Here is a 16937-nt window from a genome sequence, read left to right as displayed (position 1 = left end):
CTGCTGCTACAACATATGGATCACTTGGTACAGAGTCTACAGACACTATACATCAAAGGCAATCTCAGTCTTGTCTGGGTTCAGCTTGATGTGGTTAGAAGACATCCACTGTGAGATGTCAGCCAGGCATGCAGTGATGCACTCTTCCACCTGAGTGGGGGGGAATGATAGGAACAAACTGCAGGTTGAAAAGGCCCTCAGCTCTGAACTTGGTAGAATCTGCACCTGGCTCGCTGATAACAAACTATCTTTACACCTGGGAAAAACGGAATCCATTCTATTTGGATCAAATAGTAGCAAGCCAGATGGCTTTTTGGTTAGAGTGGGTGACATATTATTATCACACGAAAAGAGGAAATTACCTACCTAGGTTCCATCCTGGAGGCAAATTTTTCCGGTGATAAAATGGCCACCCACGTAATCAAAAAGGTCAACCAAAGAACAAGATTCCTATACAGGATCTCCTCACTGGTCAACAAAAACACCTTGAAGACCCTAACAGGAGCCCTCGTACAAGGTTTCTTCGACTATGCTTGCACCTCCTGGTACCACAGCATCTAAGGCCCTGAAAACAAGGCTCCAGACTTCCCAAAACAAACTGGTCAGGCTACTATTTGGCCTCACTCCCCGAACCCACCTCACCCCTGCCCACTTTGACAGGCTGGAATGGCTTAGGGTTGACGACAGAGTACAACACCTTGTAATGGGTCTGATCCTCAAGATTCTCATGTACCTGTCTAAATACTTCCTTAATGTCAACGAAGTCCACACCGACCCACAACACCAGAGGGAGTTCAACAAACCATGTGCAACCCAGATTCGGTACAAACAAGAGATTAAATTAATTTAGCTCCTATGCCACCAAAATGTGGAAGGCCCTACCCCTACCAACAGTCATTAAGACATGCGAATCCCTTGACTCCTTCAAAACTGCTCTCAAAGGCCACCTACGGACGGCTGCAATTCGAAACTGGCCCCCGTAAAATCTGAATTCCCCACCCACCTCTGTTTCCCCTCACTGTATACATTTCTTTTCCATTTTTACTTCCTATGATGATTTATTTTTGACTATATAGTTGTGTATATTCGTACGTCTCTAAATGTTTTGATGAATTGAAAATGGTGGGCCCTATTGTAAACAAGTGTAATGCTGAATGGTGTCGTCCACTCATTGTTAACAGTTTTTGTATTGAGTTGTACTTGAAATGTACTGTAATTCTGCAAACTGTTAATAAATCAATCAATCAATCAATCAGTGTGTGTGTGTGTGTGTGTGTGCGTGCGCGCGTGCGTGTGTGTGCGCTCTCTGCCTTCCTATTGGCCGGATGGAGTGCCAATCTGCTGTGCGGTGTAGGCGGGTTCCTGACTGTCAGTCACAACAGCTGCTGGACAGCAGCAGTCGTTAGCTTAAGCTTAGCTTGTTGTTAGCCGCTGTTAGCTACAGGATGCCGTGTGAGGCTGAAGTACACATTCTAATGCTTCGGGGGGTCGTAGTATTACTTTCCAATCCTTACTGAGTGGTAAGTAAGGCCTATATATATATATATATATACACCTCGAAATAGATCCACTTGGATCATAATATAACATTGTGAGGGTTGGGACACAATCAACACATCTGACTGGCTGGCTGAGGCTAGTTAACTTAGCAAACTTGCTAGTTAGCCAGTACAGTACGCAGGCACAAAAACAAATTCCTTCTTTCTTCTTATCAATATTGTTTGTATCGGATACCGTGATATCCAGCCAATATCAACGTCGCCAGACGTGGGGGATGTTTAAATGGAAACTACGTCACCTTAGCCTTTGGGGGTTTTTGTTGTTGTTCATTGACAATGCCCTCGTAAAGCAAGCAATCAGCTTGCCCCGCCCACTCTCTGGCTGAATTCATAACACAGACCTGAAGAGCCTCGGCCTTACTCAGTAGCAGTTCAGTATTACCATTTAATTTAATGATACTTTAATGTAGCCTATCCTAACTATAAGGATCAAGCTGTGCAGCCATTGAGCACTGCAGTGCCCCGGGAACCATGCAGCTATAATAAGTGCCTTGCTCAAGGTCAATGTCTCTTAATAACATACATGCATGTTTTGTGCTGTGTGAGTAGATCCACAGGGGTGCCCACTCTTTTTGGACTTGAGAGCTACTTTCACAATGACCAGCTCAACAAGATCTATACCCACCAATTCACATTGCTGAAAATAGTTACCTTGGAAGGCTTTGGAATAATGGCACTGGCGTTGCATAAGAAATAGGAAATTGAGGGGGAAATTATAATTGGTAGTTTTTTATATAACTTTGTAATGCTACTGATGTTTGTGTAGTATCGCATTGTGGGATTGAACTGACAGGCCCTTTTTGATGTCAATCAAGTCACCTTATTTCAAGTGTCAGATGCCCCCCAAAAATATAGTTTTTCTATTAAATTATATGTTTCATACATGCCATGTGATCTACCTGCACACTGCACAGCCTTTGTGATCTACTGGTAGATCGCGATCTACCTTTTGGGCACCCCTGCACTACATGTAGGCTACTCTCTCCACAGAGAAAGAAAAAGGCCCCTAAATTGGGTTCAAAGTTTAAACCCAGTAACCTCTGGCTATGCAGACCACCAGTGCTAACCACTGAACCATCATGTGACCTACATTTGAGTGTTGTTTTACTTGGCTGTATCTCCTTGTATTTTCTACTTCTAGCTCAGTGGTTCTCAAACGTTTTCATGTCAAGGACTTCCAAATTGATATTTATTAGGCCACGGACCCCCATGTGAAAAAAACAAATCAAAATGATTAAACATTTCCAAAATATATATATATAAAAAAATCCTTAAATAGCCTTCGTATAAAATATGGATACATTTTTGTGCTGCTGTACACAATCTTCTCCCACTTTGAGAACCATTGTTCTAGCTAAATGAATGACAGGTGGCTTTGTGTGTTCCCTGGGCTTTGTCTGGTTTTAACACCAGTTAACAAAGTCAAGCTGTGTTTATTCTGTGCTGTGCATGTATTGGTTATTTGGTTCATTGTTGTGCTGTCCTCAATGTTCAGAAGATTCAACAACGTGGCACGTATGCTGCATTCTAGGACAATGTGTACATATGTTGCATCCATAAATAGCTTCACAGACGGATGCCAGTCAGAACAAAAGGGTATATGCCATAGATCTTGTGCCCTCTCACCCGTTTTGTGCCAAAAAGCTAGCCTTGCTGCTGCTCCAGACTGGAACAACGTGGTTACTTAACAGTGATACTATTTCTGGCTCCCAAGTGATCAGGGCTCGATATTATAAGCACAGCAGCGCACAGTCTCTGCTTTGGGCAAGTTGACAAAGTGTATTTCTGTTGCGGTCACGTATACCCAGCGCCCCGACCCTGTCTATCCGCTAAACAGAAGGGACAATCTCAGAGTGGATAAGTGATCTCTGCTTGAGTTGTACCGATGCCAGTGTCGGTAAAGCTGGCGATACGGCCCAAAACGCTGGTATCCGTGTCCATGACGTGTATGTTAGTTAATGCCATTCCGATACCACGCAATGTATCACATGATGAGATTTCATTTACATTGTCATTATTATTTTGTTAACTTTTTATTTATTCCTAGATCAGTGATTCTGAAAGAAAACTACTCCGAGTTATATTCTCCGAGTTACAAACTTGTAAGGGTTCATTTGGAACCCCCTCAAGGAACCCAGAGGGTCCTTGGGCATCGACCCAACTTTGAGAACCACTGTCCTAAATATTTTTGAGCGGCTCCTTTGCACAGCTTTGTGTGTATGTGTGTTTGTCTGTTTGAGCACGGAATGAGCTCAGCTAATAGGCCTATCTCACAGCCATGCCCCGCCCCCTTTCCAGACCTAGTGGTGTTGACGTGACGTCACTCCATAGACATTACATGTTTAAAGAGCTATCTTTAAACATGTTGTTTTCTTCATAATAATATTGGTTGGTCTTTTACATTTTAACATTTGGAAACGGCCTTAAATGGTGCAGAGAAAGCAGGTAGGGATGTTGCTCTGGTCCAATATTATTATGATGAAAACAAGATGGTAAGTTGGTAACTAAGACTAAGGGGGGCGGGGAAAGGGCTGTGAGATAGGCCTATTAGCTGAGCACGGAATGTGATGTTATGTATGATGATAAGAGCACCGTTCACTTCACAAGTGCGATTTCTTTTTTTAATTACACAATGGTATCGGACTCGGTATCAATCGATATGCAAGTTATGGGGATTGGAATCAGTATCGGGAAGGGCAAAAAGGTTATCGTTACTACATCGCTAATCTGTGCTACGGAATAAGACTCAACAGTTTTCTACCGAAAAAGAAAATCAGCCTTACACCACACTGGTTTGGTTTATACTTTCTCAAGATTTTCATTCTAAAATGGCCTTTTTTTTCCTAAAAAAAAAAGGGGAGCCAAATCAGGAGAAAATCTACTTTCTCTGTCCCAGCGGCAGCAACACAACTCTTGCAGGATCTAGCACCAGTAAACACGCCGGTGCCCACTTGCAGTAGGAGACCATTTGTAGAGTTTGTGAAACATGTCGCTGTGCATGTTCCTAAACGAACCGCCTTTGCCGTCCCTCAAGGCCAACTCCAAGAACAGGAAGTGATGTACAACTTCCACGGCAGCAGAAGGGGGCGAGGAGAAGATGGCATCGCCATGGTGGTGGACTTCCTGCTGTCTAACGCCCGATTGGTCCTGGGAGTGGGCGGGGCTGCAATTTTGGGCATCGCCACGCTGGCTGTCAAAAGGGTGAGTTTTTTCCATCTTTTCATTGGTCAAGGAAGGATACGGTGTCCTTTCCAGTGCAGTGGTTCCTGACCTTTTCTGGATAAGGGCCTAGACCTGTCTGTCAGTCCCTATCATTACATAATCTAATCACAATTATTTGAGATTACCGAAATAATGTTTTGTATCATTGTCATCATTTCAGAGTTTATTTTAATGAGCATTGCAATCTCAGTGGAATGTAGAATACTTAACCCATTAAAAACTGTTAAAGCTGCATCCTTGTCATTTTAGATTTTTAGTGTTTGCTATGCAAAAACAGCAGATATACTATACAAGCTTGTACTGTACATCTGCTATTTTAGAAAATATTAGAAAAATCTTTAGTATTACAAACATTTTGAATTCTTCTCTTCTGAGGGTCTCTCTGGCACAAAACATTTTCAGAAAGTCAGAACTACAACTAGAAATACGTTCTTATTTATTGGTATCACTATGAAAACACATTTTCAAGGTTTAAAGAAATGATAAAAAAAACAAAATCCATGTCATTTATTTACATTACTTTTTAAATATTAATGTTATATAATCATCAAAGTCCTAGTGTTGTGCCAATAATAATTTGGTGGGCCACTTCGATACGCTTGCGGCCCAACAGTGGGCCCAGACCACAGGGTGGAAATTTCAGATTCCCCCCCCCCCCAGTCGAGTTGTATTTGAAGGTTCAAAGTATATTTGTACATCGCCGCACACGTGTGTGTGGAGCAGAGTAGTCCAGCCTTAACCCATTCTTTTTTTTTTTTTTTTTAACTTAAAATTTTATTGTTTTACAAGACAAGACAGAAAAAACCAACTTACAATACATATAACATCACAGACGTACAAAAAATAAAAAACAGAAAAATAAAAAAATACAACAGGCATCGACATTGCGTTTTAAAAAGTTACATACATCTTTCTAGGCATCCACAGTTGTCTCTCATTCCCCTATACCCTTAAATATTGTCCATTTATACCATTTGTCCTCCATTTTTTCTTCTTGTAGCCTCAGACTGTGTGTTAGTTTCTCCATAAAATGAATCTCCTGAATCAAGTCCTCCCATTGTTCCTGTGTTGGAGGTTCCATCTGTCCCCATTTTCTTGTGATAGCTTTCTTTGCTGCCGCCAATAAAATGTTTATCAAATATCTATCCTCTCCTCGTATCTGACCCCCCATCAGGTTTCCTAAATACAAAACATCACACTTCATAGGCACCTCGTATCCCAATATCTTTTGTATCTGCTCATGTATCATTTTCCAAAACATATCCATTTTGGGACATTTCCAAAAAACATGTGAGTGATCTACATTTGCATCCCCACAACCTCTCCAACATTGTATCTGTTGCTTCAACTGTTTACTCTTGATTTTTGGTGTTATAAAAAATCTGCATAGGTTTTTCCAAGAGAATTCCCTCCATATCCGTGAATTGGTAGTTGACTGATGCATTCTCCACATATGTGTCCAATCCTTTTCTGTAATTTCTATGTTTAGTTCTGCTTCCCATTTATTTTTAATGTATTCCGTTGAATGACTGCCACTCATCAGAGTTGTATATATTGCTGATATAATTCGAATATTTTTCCCCTTGTATATATTTTTGATGATTTGGACAATACCATTCACTTCTATGGAGGGCCTCCCTTTGACTTCCTTAGTGTAATAGTCCCTTAGTTGCAAATACCTGAAGAAATCATGTTTATCCAACATGTATTTAACACTCAAATCTGTGAAACTCTCCAATGCCCCATTTTTCTCCAAAACACACCATGCCGTCATTCCTCTATTACTCCATATTTTAAATTCCTTATCATACCCTGCAGGTTTAAATGAACTATCAAATGCCATCCATTTTAAAATCTTTATATCCTCTTCTAACTTATATTTTTTTACTATTTTAAACCAGATCTCCAGTGTAAACAGTGTGATTGGATCCATACAATGTTTTATTTTCTTAAACTTTTCCTTGTCTCCTATAATATTCTGAATGGGATGTTTGTTGAATTCCTTTTCCATATCTTTCCATTTTGCTATATAATCTGGTTTACACCAACATCCTACATATCGTAATTGGGCCGAATAATAGTACATTTTTAGGTTGGGAAGACTCATGCCCCCTTTTTCCTTTGGGAGTTGAAGTGTTTGAAATCTGACCCTTGGCCTCTGCCCTGCCCACACAAACCTAGAGATCATTCTGTCCCATGTAATAAATTGCCCTTGTGGGACCTCTACAGGTAAGGATTGGAATAGAAAAAGCAGTCTGGATAATACATTTATTTTAATTGCCTCCAACCTTGAGTTCAGGTCTAGTGGCAAAGTAGCCCATCTTTCAATGTCTTTTTTTATCTCCTGATTTAATTTTTCGTAGTTGGCTTTATATAGTGTGGACAAACTTTTTGTTATGTTTATACCCAAATATTTAATACTTTTTTGTTCCCAATTAAAATTGAAGGCTCCCCTTATAGTTGCATTTGGAGTATAGTTTAAAGCCAAAATCTGTGTTTTGGCTATATTGATCTTGTAGCCTGATAAACGACCAAATTCTTCTAATACTTTGCTTAAGATGGGGAGTGAGTCATTTGGTTTCTGGAGGAAGGCAATTACATCATCGGCAAAAAGTCCTATCTTGTGTTCGCTACCGTTTACCGTCACCCCTTGTATACCTTCATTATCCCTCACGGCTTGTGCTAAGGGTTCAATAAAAAACGCGAACAACGTAGGCGAAAGACAGCATCCTTGCCTAGTCGATCGTTGTAGGTTGAATTTCCCAGATAAACTCCCATTCACTTTAATTCTAGCCGTAGGTTGTTGGTATAATGTTTTTACACATTGTAATGCTTTCTTATTGAATCCAAATCTTGTCAATACCGCGTAAAGGAAGCTCCAGTTGACCCTATCATAGGCAGCCTCTGCATCAACACTCACTAGTAGAGTGCTTGTTTTAGTCCTCTGTGCTTGATCTACAATGTGTATAGTTCTCCTTACATTGTCATGAGTTTGGCGGCTGATTATGAAGCCCGTCTGATCCTCGTCCAAAAGCTCGTTAGCCTTAACCCATTCTTACCTGAAATCAGATTCTAAAAATGTCTTCTACATCCTGACAGTTTTCTGAAAAAAGCTATGTTTCTATGTCAGTCGTTCTTCGATTTTTCAAAAATAGCAGACCTACAAGCTCGTAGCGCGCCACTCGGTGGCGCGCTATGAGCTTGTAGATCTGCTATTTTCAATAGCTAAAGCATAACATAATGCTAACACCAAAAGGGGTTCCCGCCCAAAATGGATTGGCCTTGAGTTGGGGCAGATGTTTGATTTCACACACAGGTTCAAATCTCGGACATTACACGTGCACGCACTGCCACGCAGCCAGCAACAACACAAACGCCTAGAAAGACTGCAGCACCTATGCTACTACTACACTGTGTCGCGTGTGGAAATTAAGCACTTACCCGGGCTTACTTTGTGGGTGTAAATTCAATTTGCATGCTTTAAGTAATTCCAATCTTCTCCATTAGAGAGGTATGCAAACAGCTGTTCATAACAGCTGCTTTTCCTGGTTGTAGAAAGTCTTAATTGCCAACACGTGTGTGTGTGTGTGTGTGTGTGTGTGTGTGTATGTGATATATTGCATTTCTCTGTCACCGTGACTGATTTCAGTCATTTAGATTCCATAGAAGCCCACCGAAAATGGCAGATCTACAAGCCCACAGTGTTGTCAGTTATTTTTGGTCATTAGTTATATTAAGATTAAATACTATTTGAAGTGGTTAAATTAATAATAGAATGGCAGGGGCACGGTGGCACAGTCGGTAGTGCTGTCGCCTCACAGCTAGAAGGCCCTGGGTTCCGCTGGGGACGCTGTGGGTGATGGCGGATTATTCTCTCCTCCGCGTCATCAGTGCGGGGTTGGCGAAAGGGCCTTTCTGTGTGGAGTTTGCATGTTCTCCCCGTTCTACCCTCACAAACAATATGCAGTAATCCTGGTCTCTAAACTGCCTCCCCCTGGCCAGCCAGGGGGATGGAGGTGAAAGGCCTGATGGAGGTGAAAGGAACTGGTTGGAATAACGTGTTCCTTCCACGCGCTACGTCCAACCAGGGAAACTCCCCCCTGTCAGGTGTAAAGGAGCAACTTTGACACTCATGCATGAAGGAAGCATGAGTTCAAGTCCGTTGCTCTCCCCAGGTTGGCGGAGGATCCCAGGATCACATTAGATAATTGACACAGGGGTGAAATATGGGTTACACAATCGTGGGATAATTTGTTTTATTAAAAAATAATAATAGAATAGCAGTTTAGAAGCAACTTACTTAATTATAAATGATGATTTATTTTTATCCAAAGCGCTTTACATAGATTGTGCATCACATTCACCCATCCACACACACATTCATACACCCATGGTGGAGGAAACCATGCAATGCACCAATCTGCACATCGGGAGCAATTACGGGTTCAAAGCCTCAGGTTGTGATTTCTTCAACGTGTTGGCTGCAAACAGCAGCAAAATAAGCTTTAGAATGATAATACCTAAACACAGGGTGTGTGTGTGTGTGTGTGTGTGTGTGTGTGTGTGTGTGTGTGTGTGTGTGTGTGTGTGTGTGTGTGTGTGTGTGTGTGTGTGTGTGTGTGTGTGTGTGTCGTCTCCAGCTGATCGAGCGAGCGGGGCGTGCCGCGGAGGACGAGAAGGTGGAGCAGAAGATGGTGGAGAGCTGGGAGGAGCTGAGTTTAGTCTCCGCCTCCCCCACCATGATCAGGAATGGCCTAGAAGGCGTGGTCATGAAGCACGTGGCCAAGGCGGCCAAACAGAAGAAAGGTGCTGAAAATGCACACAAACACTGAACAATGGGGTCCAGGACCGCTGGGGGGGGTCTGAGTTACTTACAAGGGGGCCCAAAAATGCAGATGTATAAGCTTACAACGTGGTGCAATGCAAATCGTTGCAAGTCTGCTATTTTCACTATTTCTGTGTGACACTCGACAGCAATGATATCCTGTGTTAATTGTGTTTATGGTTTCTATCTGTGTCCCAGGTGATCTGTGCCAACAGCAGCAGGTGTCTCTCGCTCTGGATGCACCACCAGTGCTCCAGTCCACACCCAAGAGGATCCAGCTGTGTGTCCTCACCCTGCAAGTATGTTCTCATTTAAACCCCGTTTATAGAGTTGCATAAGGTTGTAGATTTGCATTTGTTTTTAAAGTGCTCTGAAAACTTAAAATAGTTTGAAGAGACAGGAGAGTACAGAAGTCATCATCGTTCATCCTCTGGGACTGGGTCATTGAAGTAATTTCTTCCCAATGGAGAATAACTTTGGGTGATTTCTTTATTCATTAATTAATTTATTTTTGGAACACAGATGCTATATTAAACATATTATCTATGGGAATTCTGAACGGGGGGGAAAAAATAACATGACCCAGGTAGAATGCGTAAATTACATCAGACTTCGGTGCTCTACTGATTATCTAATAATTAATTGCTTCGCAGTGGGCCCCCGAATCATTGGCAAAAACCCATTTTTCTAAATATATGTGAGAAAATGTCATGGTATATTTTCTTAAAAAGCTTTCACTGTGACACTGAATTTAGAATATATATTATGTTAGTTCCATTTAATTGATACAAGTGGGAAACACAATTGATTGAATGATTTATAAATTAAACTTGCTCAGCCATCGGATGGTTTCGTGAGACAAACCTTTTGAAATGTGGACGGACCCTGATCCACAAAAGGTTGAGAACCTCTGTTATTATACAATTAAATAATGGAGTATTATAGCCACACGCTCGTAGCTGCCGATGCAAACGTTACCAACGTTTTGGGACAGACTGAGCTGGGCCTTCTTCAACCTGAAGAAGCTCCCAGTGTGCGACTATTACGCCTTCATTATTTAGTGTTTAATCCCTTGGCTGGCACCTCACATCATAGACCGCTGTGCTGTGCACCTTTTGGTAACCCTAATAACAATGAAACCCTGACTTTTTCAAGAGCTAAACGGTGCATGGTGACAATTGTCACCCGGCATTGCTCTTCTGCTTTAACTTGTTAACTGAATTGGCGTCGGTTCCTTCCCTGCAGCTGTTCGTTCCATTTGCTAAAGCACCCTCTATGGAATGCCATTAACCACTTAAGCCCTAATTTACACTTGGTTGTTAAAACAGTCGATCTACAAGCTCACGACGTGCCACACTGCAAAGCGTCGTGGACTTGTACATTGCCTGTTTTATCCATTTTTGAAAATGGTTGGGTCGTTTTGGAAAATCGTCAAAAACGTCGTCCCCCCTAATGACATGCCCAAATTAGGGACGCCATGTTGAAAGTTGTAAAAATATAAACTACATTATCCTGTTAGACAGTTCCAAAACAACGTTCTATATATAACATAATCCAGAAGTATGTGCACATCTCTTGAAAGTTCAAACAAAACTGTCACTTGACTAATCATTGCAACATACGTGTATGATAAACTCAACATGTCGTTGCTGTCGGGCACAGTGTTAATCTTTTCGGAATATTTAGATTTAGCCTTGGATATCACACCATTTAGATTTAGTCCTATTTAGTCTTCTGAAAAACCTTAGTCTTTTAGTCTTAATGCAATGTTAATTTTTCCAGAAAAGATTTGGCCTTATATTTTCGTCCATGATAAGCCCCTAAACTTCTTTGCTATTTCTTTTTTTACTATTTTGAAAAACATTTTTGAATAGTTCAACTAGCCTACATTGACACGTTGTGAGCTTGTAGATTAGTCTCAGTCTTATGAATAACACACCATTTAGTCTCCTGAAAAACCTTAGTCTTTTAGTCTATTAGTCTTAGTCAACACAATTCCATATTCTAACTTTTCTCTTTGACTTTTCTCGTAAATTAACGCCCTGCTTGATCACACTACAGCGTCACACAATAGTATCAAAGTAGCTGATCTGCAAGCTCGAAACGTGGTGCAAATCTTGGTAGACTTGGTAGACTTTTCAAGAAAAAAGTGAAAATAGCTGATGTGACAATATTTGAACCCTTGCCCTAAGTGTCCCGGATGCCCTGTTGAAGACCCCCCTGCACTAATACAAGCGTGTGTGTGTGTGTGTGTGTGTGTGTGTGTGTGTGTGTGTGTGTGCGCGCGCGCGTCTGCGTCTAGGAGCGCCTGCAGCAGTACTATGACACACGGGCAGCGCTGGGGTCTGAGGAGGTGTGCCGGGCCCAGCGTCTAGGTCTGGACATCTGCACAGAGATCCAGGGCTTCCTCCACACGCGCCACCCTGACATGCCCCTGGGAGAGATGAGTCTGGGAGGCTCTCTGCTCGATGACCTGCAGGTGGCGCTGATGCACACACGTTGATTTTCCCATTGAGACTAGCAGAGACCAGATTCCACAAATGTCTTCTAAATCATGACAGTTTTCAGATAAACCTATGTTTCTATGTCACTGGTTCTCAAACTTGTTCATGTCAAGGACCCCAAAAATGATGTGTGGAATTAGCTGCCGGCCCCATATGTTGTTCCAGGGACCCCTCATAAAATAATGGTTAAAGTGGTTAAAAGTTAAAGTGACACACATGCATTCCAGGTCTTAATGGGTTAACGGACTTTGCTACAGTTCTTCATTGTGTACGACTACGTGGCACTGGTTATTTGCATGTATCTGCAAATCATTGCATATTTCTTTTTTTGGGCATTGTGCAAAAGTAGCGAAAATAGCCGACCGACAAGCTCACAATGAGCTTGTAGATCTGCTATTTTATCTGAAAAGTTACGTTTTGGACACACAAGGTTTCCACCGAGAGCAACAAACTGTAGCTTGTACACAAAAGCCATTCTGTGACGTGACAATTCAGTCTGTCATCCTTCCCAATCCCTAACATTGATTGATTGAATACTTTGTTAACACGATTAATACGGAACAACACGGTTAATACTAGAGGTAGTAAGTAGTACAGTCAGTCAGTTCATGCCAAAGGGAGAACCCAAAATCCCCAGGAGCTTGTTGCCATTGTGATGTGATGTCAATTTGCAAACGTGTGTGTGTGTGTGTGTGTGTGCAGGTTGTGAGTGCGGACCATGCATGTCTTCTAGTTCCTCTGCAGCTGGAGTCGTCTCTGTGGCGTCTGGTTCCGGGGGAAGAGACCCTCCTCACCCACCCCCTCCACTGGATGGTCCGCAGGGTCAACCTGGAGTACCACCCCCGAGGATGCAGCTACTGGGACAGGTGCTTGTTATACTTTACCTGCCCCAAGTTTGCAGGATTGCTCAGTTTTGAACAGAATGCCTCAAATAATGAATGCAGCGTGCGATTGCCAATACATTTTCGCACGCACTTTCCCACTAGGGCCCCTAGGCCAAGGATGAAATGCCACTTGAAATTGTTCAAATCAGCCTCATGATTGTGCTATAACAGGCCAATTTGCGATTTTACCTGTTAACTGCAACGATCTGGTTTTTGTATTTGAACGCTGAAAACAAAAGTAAAGGTTTGGACATATGAGGTTTCCACCCAATATATTTGCTTGTGGATGTTGAAATGCAAGGATTTCCGCATGTCTCCTAGCAACAGATGAATCCATAACAATCCAACATGTTGTGTAACATACAGAGTTGAGCTTCGCTGAGATTTCTCTACGTTGTGTGTGTTGTGCCACAGACACCTGGTGGGGGGTTACCTGTCTTCAGAGGCGCTGGTGAACATGATGAACAAGGCTATTCTAGACACCATGAACTGGCTTTGTATCAGCAGCACCATGGACTGCCTGGTCAGACCCGTACCTGGAGTCCCACAGCTTGAGATACAGTAAGTATTATTATTATTAATGTGCTTTTCTTGTGTGTGAGCAATCTGCAAAATAAATGCTTACCAATAGCTGTGTTCATAAAGGTGTCTACTATCGCCTCAATTGTCTCTGGTTCCGGATCCTACTAGTCTCACGTAGCCAGAGAACTATTCAACAATCTTCGCATGCTATAGAGGTGCCCAAAAAGTTGATAGTGATCTACCAGTAGATCACAGGTAGACCACATGACATGCCCTTAAAAAAGTAAATATGATTGGCATCTGCTAATTTAATTAAGGTGACTTGATTGATTGACATCAAGATGGGCATGTCAATCAGCTCACTGACTTCATGGCTTCTATAGTGTTCCATGCAAACATCAGTAGCATAACCTTATTTATAAAAACAAAACGCCAATTCCATTTCCCCCTCTATTTCCCATTCCAAGTGCACTTGTCTTAAAATGCCAGCGCCATTATTAAAGCCCCCTCACCTACATTTTCAAAGCATTTTCAGCAATGGGTGGAAAAAAAGGTTCGAGCTTGAGCTGGTCATTTTAAAAGTAGTTCTCAAGTCAAAAATAAAGTTGTCCTTTTCTTATGTTCCCTCCCCTGGCCCCCACACATGTAAAGCGTCTTGGAGTACCTATGAAAAGCACTATCTCAGTCCTAGATAAAGTGTGGGCACCCCTGCTATATAGAGTCTGGAACTACACCTCCCGAAATCCGAGTAAGGAAGCTGCCATTTACTTCCACGAAAATATATTTCAAAATATCTTTACATTTTATTTCTTATTTCCATTTCTGCTAAGACTAGGATCCTACCTAGGGATGTCCTGATCACGTTTTCTGGCTCCCGATCATTTGATTTTGAGCATCTGCCGATACCGATTTTTCCCGATCCGATATTTATATCTATAGAACACGTTTATGCCATATCACAATAGTACAATATCCACTGCCAGTCTAATGTCATCATATGGATATAATATTGATACTAGGGATGTCCCGTTCACGTTCTTTGGCTCCCAATCCGATTCCGACCATTTGAAAATGACGTTATCGGCCCGATCTCCCGTTCCGATCGGGACCAACCCTAATCCTACCCCTAAGCCACGCTGTGCCGTCTTCTAGGCACGGAGACGAAGGGAGCGACGAGGAGCAGCGCCTGTTCCTCTCCATCCTGCCGCTGATCCGGGAGGGCGACGTGGCGCTGACGGGCCAGCCCGAGCTCACCTCGCCCTGGGTCAACGCGTGGCACCTGTCCCTCTACCCGTGGGAGACCCAGCGCCTGGCCCAGCTGGACGCCGCGGACGGCGGCCGCCGCCGGCTCGTGCTCAAGACCCTGAAGGCGGTGTGCCGCCTGAACCCGGCGCTGCGCCCGCTCCCCGCCGCGCCGCTGCACAACCTCATCCTGCACCTCAGCGACGGCGAGAGCGACTGGTCCCAGGGCGCCGTGGCCGCGCGCTTCCAACAGTGCGTCACGGAGCTCATCGGCTACCTGGAGCAAGGCGCCATGCACAGCTACTTCAAGCCGGCCGTCAATCTGTTGAGCGGCCTCTCGGAAGAGCAGGTGGACCAGATAGGCTTCATGCTCTACTGCGCCGTGTCGGAGCCCGAAGTACTGCTCATATGAACACGTGCACGGCACACACACACACACACACAAACACACCAACATATCACATAAAGTAACGTGTACACGCGCACCTGAGATCAAGTAAGGGGGTGTTTTGTGTTAACCACTTTCAACCTGGTGTCCATTATTTTGGGAAGTTGTCATTGTAAGCTAAACCTTTCAATGGCAAAAATAGACATTTTAGATTGTGTTTTTGCTTTTGCCTTTTTTGAGACACTGTCATACAACTTAATTGAATAGGGCTTAAAGGAAACCCTAGGTTTTGCTTATATTGTAGGTTGTTGTTTTTCAGCTTTTAGGCTAAGCATATTAAAAAACATGGCAGGCTAGTTAAGTGTTACTGTAGGTATGAACATTTAATTAATGCACCAATTACCTTTGTGCAACCATAGACGGCAGTCAACTGTATTGTCAATGCACAATGGCAGGTACACCTAAATCTAACACACATTGTTAATGTGATTAGCTGCAGCTGCATTGCTTACATCATGGGGTACTATAAGGTCAATCCTAGGCAGCCTGCCATGTTTTTACCCTGCTGTATTTTATTTTTAACCTGAACTGGAAAACAACATCCTAAACAATCAGCCTAGGGTTCCAACTTTCATCCCCCTTTTAAGTGTTAAAAAAAAAAAGGCATTTCATTGATGACAGAGTTGTGAGGTTAATGTTGCAAATCATATTTGCTACCAGAAGAGACTCTCTTCTTATTAATAGACACTTGAATGTGTTTTTTGTTTTTTTTTCTCGATGCTTTTCGATGGCCTTGGCTCCTTCTTGCTTCCTCCTTCCTTCCCTAGCGTTGGGATCCGGAACCGGAGGAACTCGATCCGACATTGAGGAACCACTAAGGATCCCAACCCTATACAGGATGCAGCAAGCACCGTGCACTTTACTCTACCACACCCAGTTGGAGGAGAGGAACCCAAGTAGAGTCAAAGGCATTTTAATTTACATTAATATATCGGGATATATAATACAGCTGGAGGTGGGTGACCCTGATAAGCAAACTGGACTGAGGGAAGTCAAACACGTGCCAATGGGAACGAGGACGAGGCTAGGACGGGTTTATATAACCTAAGTTGTTGAAAAATGCGGTCTTTATTTTATTTATTTTTCTGAAGGATGTGCAAAATGATAATTCCACCCACACACACATGGACAAGCTTCTGGGTCTCTTTTTACGGACTGTGGTGAGAAGAACACCCGACTCGCCAAATGAACAGAACCTTTTTGGATGGCTTGCGTGGGATTATTGAATATATAGTGTATTGATTACTAGCGGGTGAATGTTTTTTGCGTGGAGTTCATTGAAGGTCCACAAGGCCATATTATGTGCAAATGGAAGGGGATAAGTAACAGAATGTGCAAAATAAAGTTCTCGCACCAGCCAACAAGTTTGTTACAAGACAATTTTTATAGTATAGTTGTGTCTTTGTCGTTTTAACAGTAACTTTTTCTTATAGCCTGGGGGAGGAAACTGTTCAGTCGGCTAGTGCTGGCTTTTTTTTTAATATACCGGTATATATTTTATATCCCACGATTTTGTAACCCATTTTTCACCCCTGTGTCAATTATCTAAAGTGATCCTGGGCTCTACACACCCTCCGCCAACCGAGTCTCCATATATGGGGCACATGGGAGAGCAACGGACTTGAACTCATGCTTCCTTCATGCCTGAGTGTCCAAGTTGCTCCTTTTCACCTGACGGGGGGGAGTTTCCCTGGTTGGACGTAGCACGTGGAAGGAGCACGTTATTCCAAC

At 42.8% G+C, this 16937-nt stretch overlaps 1 protein-coding gene across 1 annotated transcript; it reads left to right on the top strand.

Annotated features, from left to right (window-relative positions):
- Positions 1 to 1383: 1383 nt before the first annotated feature.
- Positions 1384 to 16564, top strand: mief2 (mitochondrial elongation factor 2). The gene is made up of 8 exons (XM_080759830.1): positions 1384 to 1520; positions 4594 to 4760; positions 9422 to 9587; positions 9805 to 9905; positions 11909 to 12085; positions 12813 to 12976; positions 13409 to 13555; positions 14669 to 16564. Exons 2-8 carry the CDS (start codon positions 4617 to 4619, stop codon positions 15168 to 15170), a joined length of 1401 nt encoding a protein of 466 aa, XP_080615956.1. The 5' UTR covers positions 1384 to 1520; positions 4594 to 4616; the 3' UTR covers positions 15171 to 16564.
- The last annotated feature ends 373 nt before the right edge of the window (positions 16565 to 16937 follow it).

This window comes from Protomyctophum bolini (genome assembly GCF_963924005.1).
Source record: "Protomyctophum bolini genome assembly, chromosome: 3".
Taxonomy (NCBI): Eukaryota; Metazoa; Chordata; class Actinopteri; order Myctophiformes; family Myctophidae; genus Protomyctophum; species Protomyctophum bolini.
The sequence above is the reverse complement of the archived record's forward strand: the minus strand, read 5'-3'. Positions and strand labels throughout refer to the sequence as shown.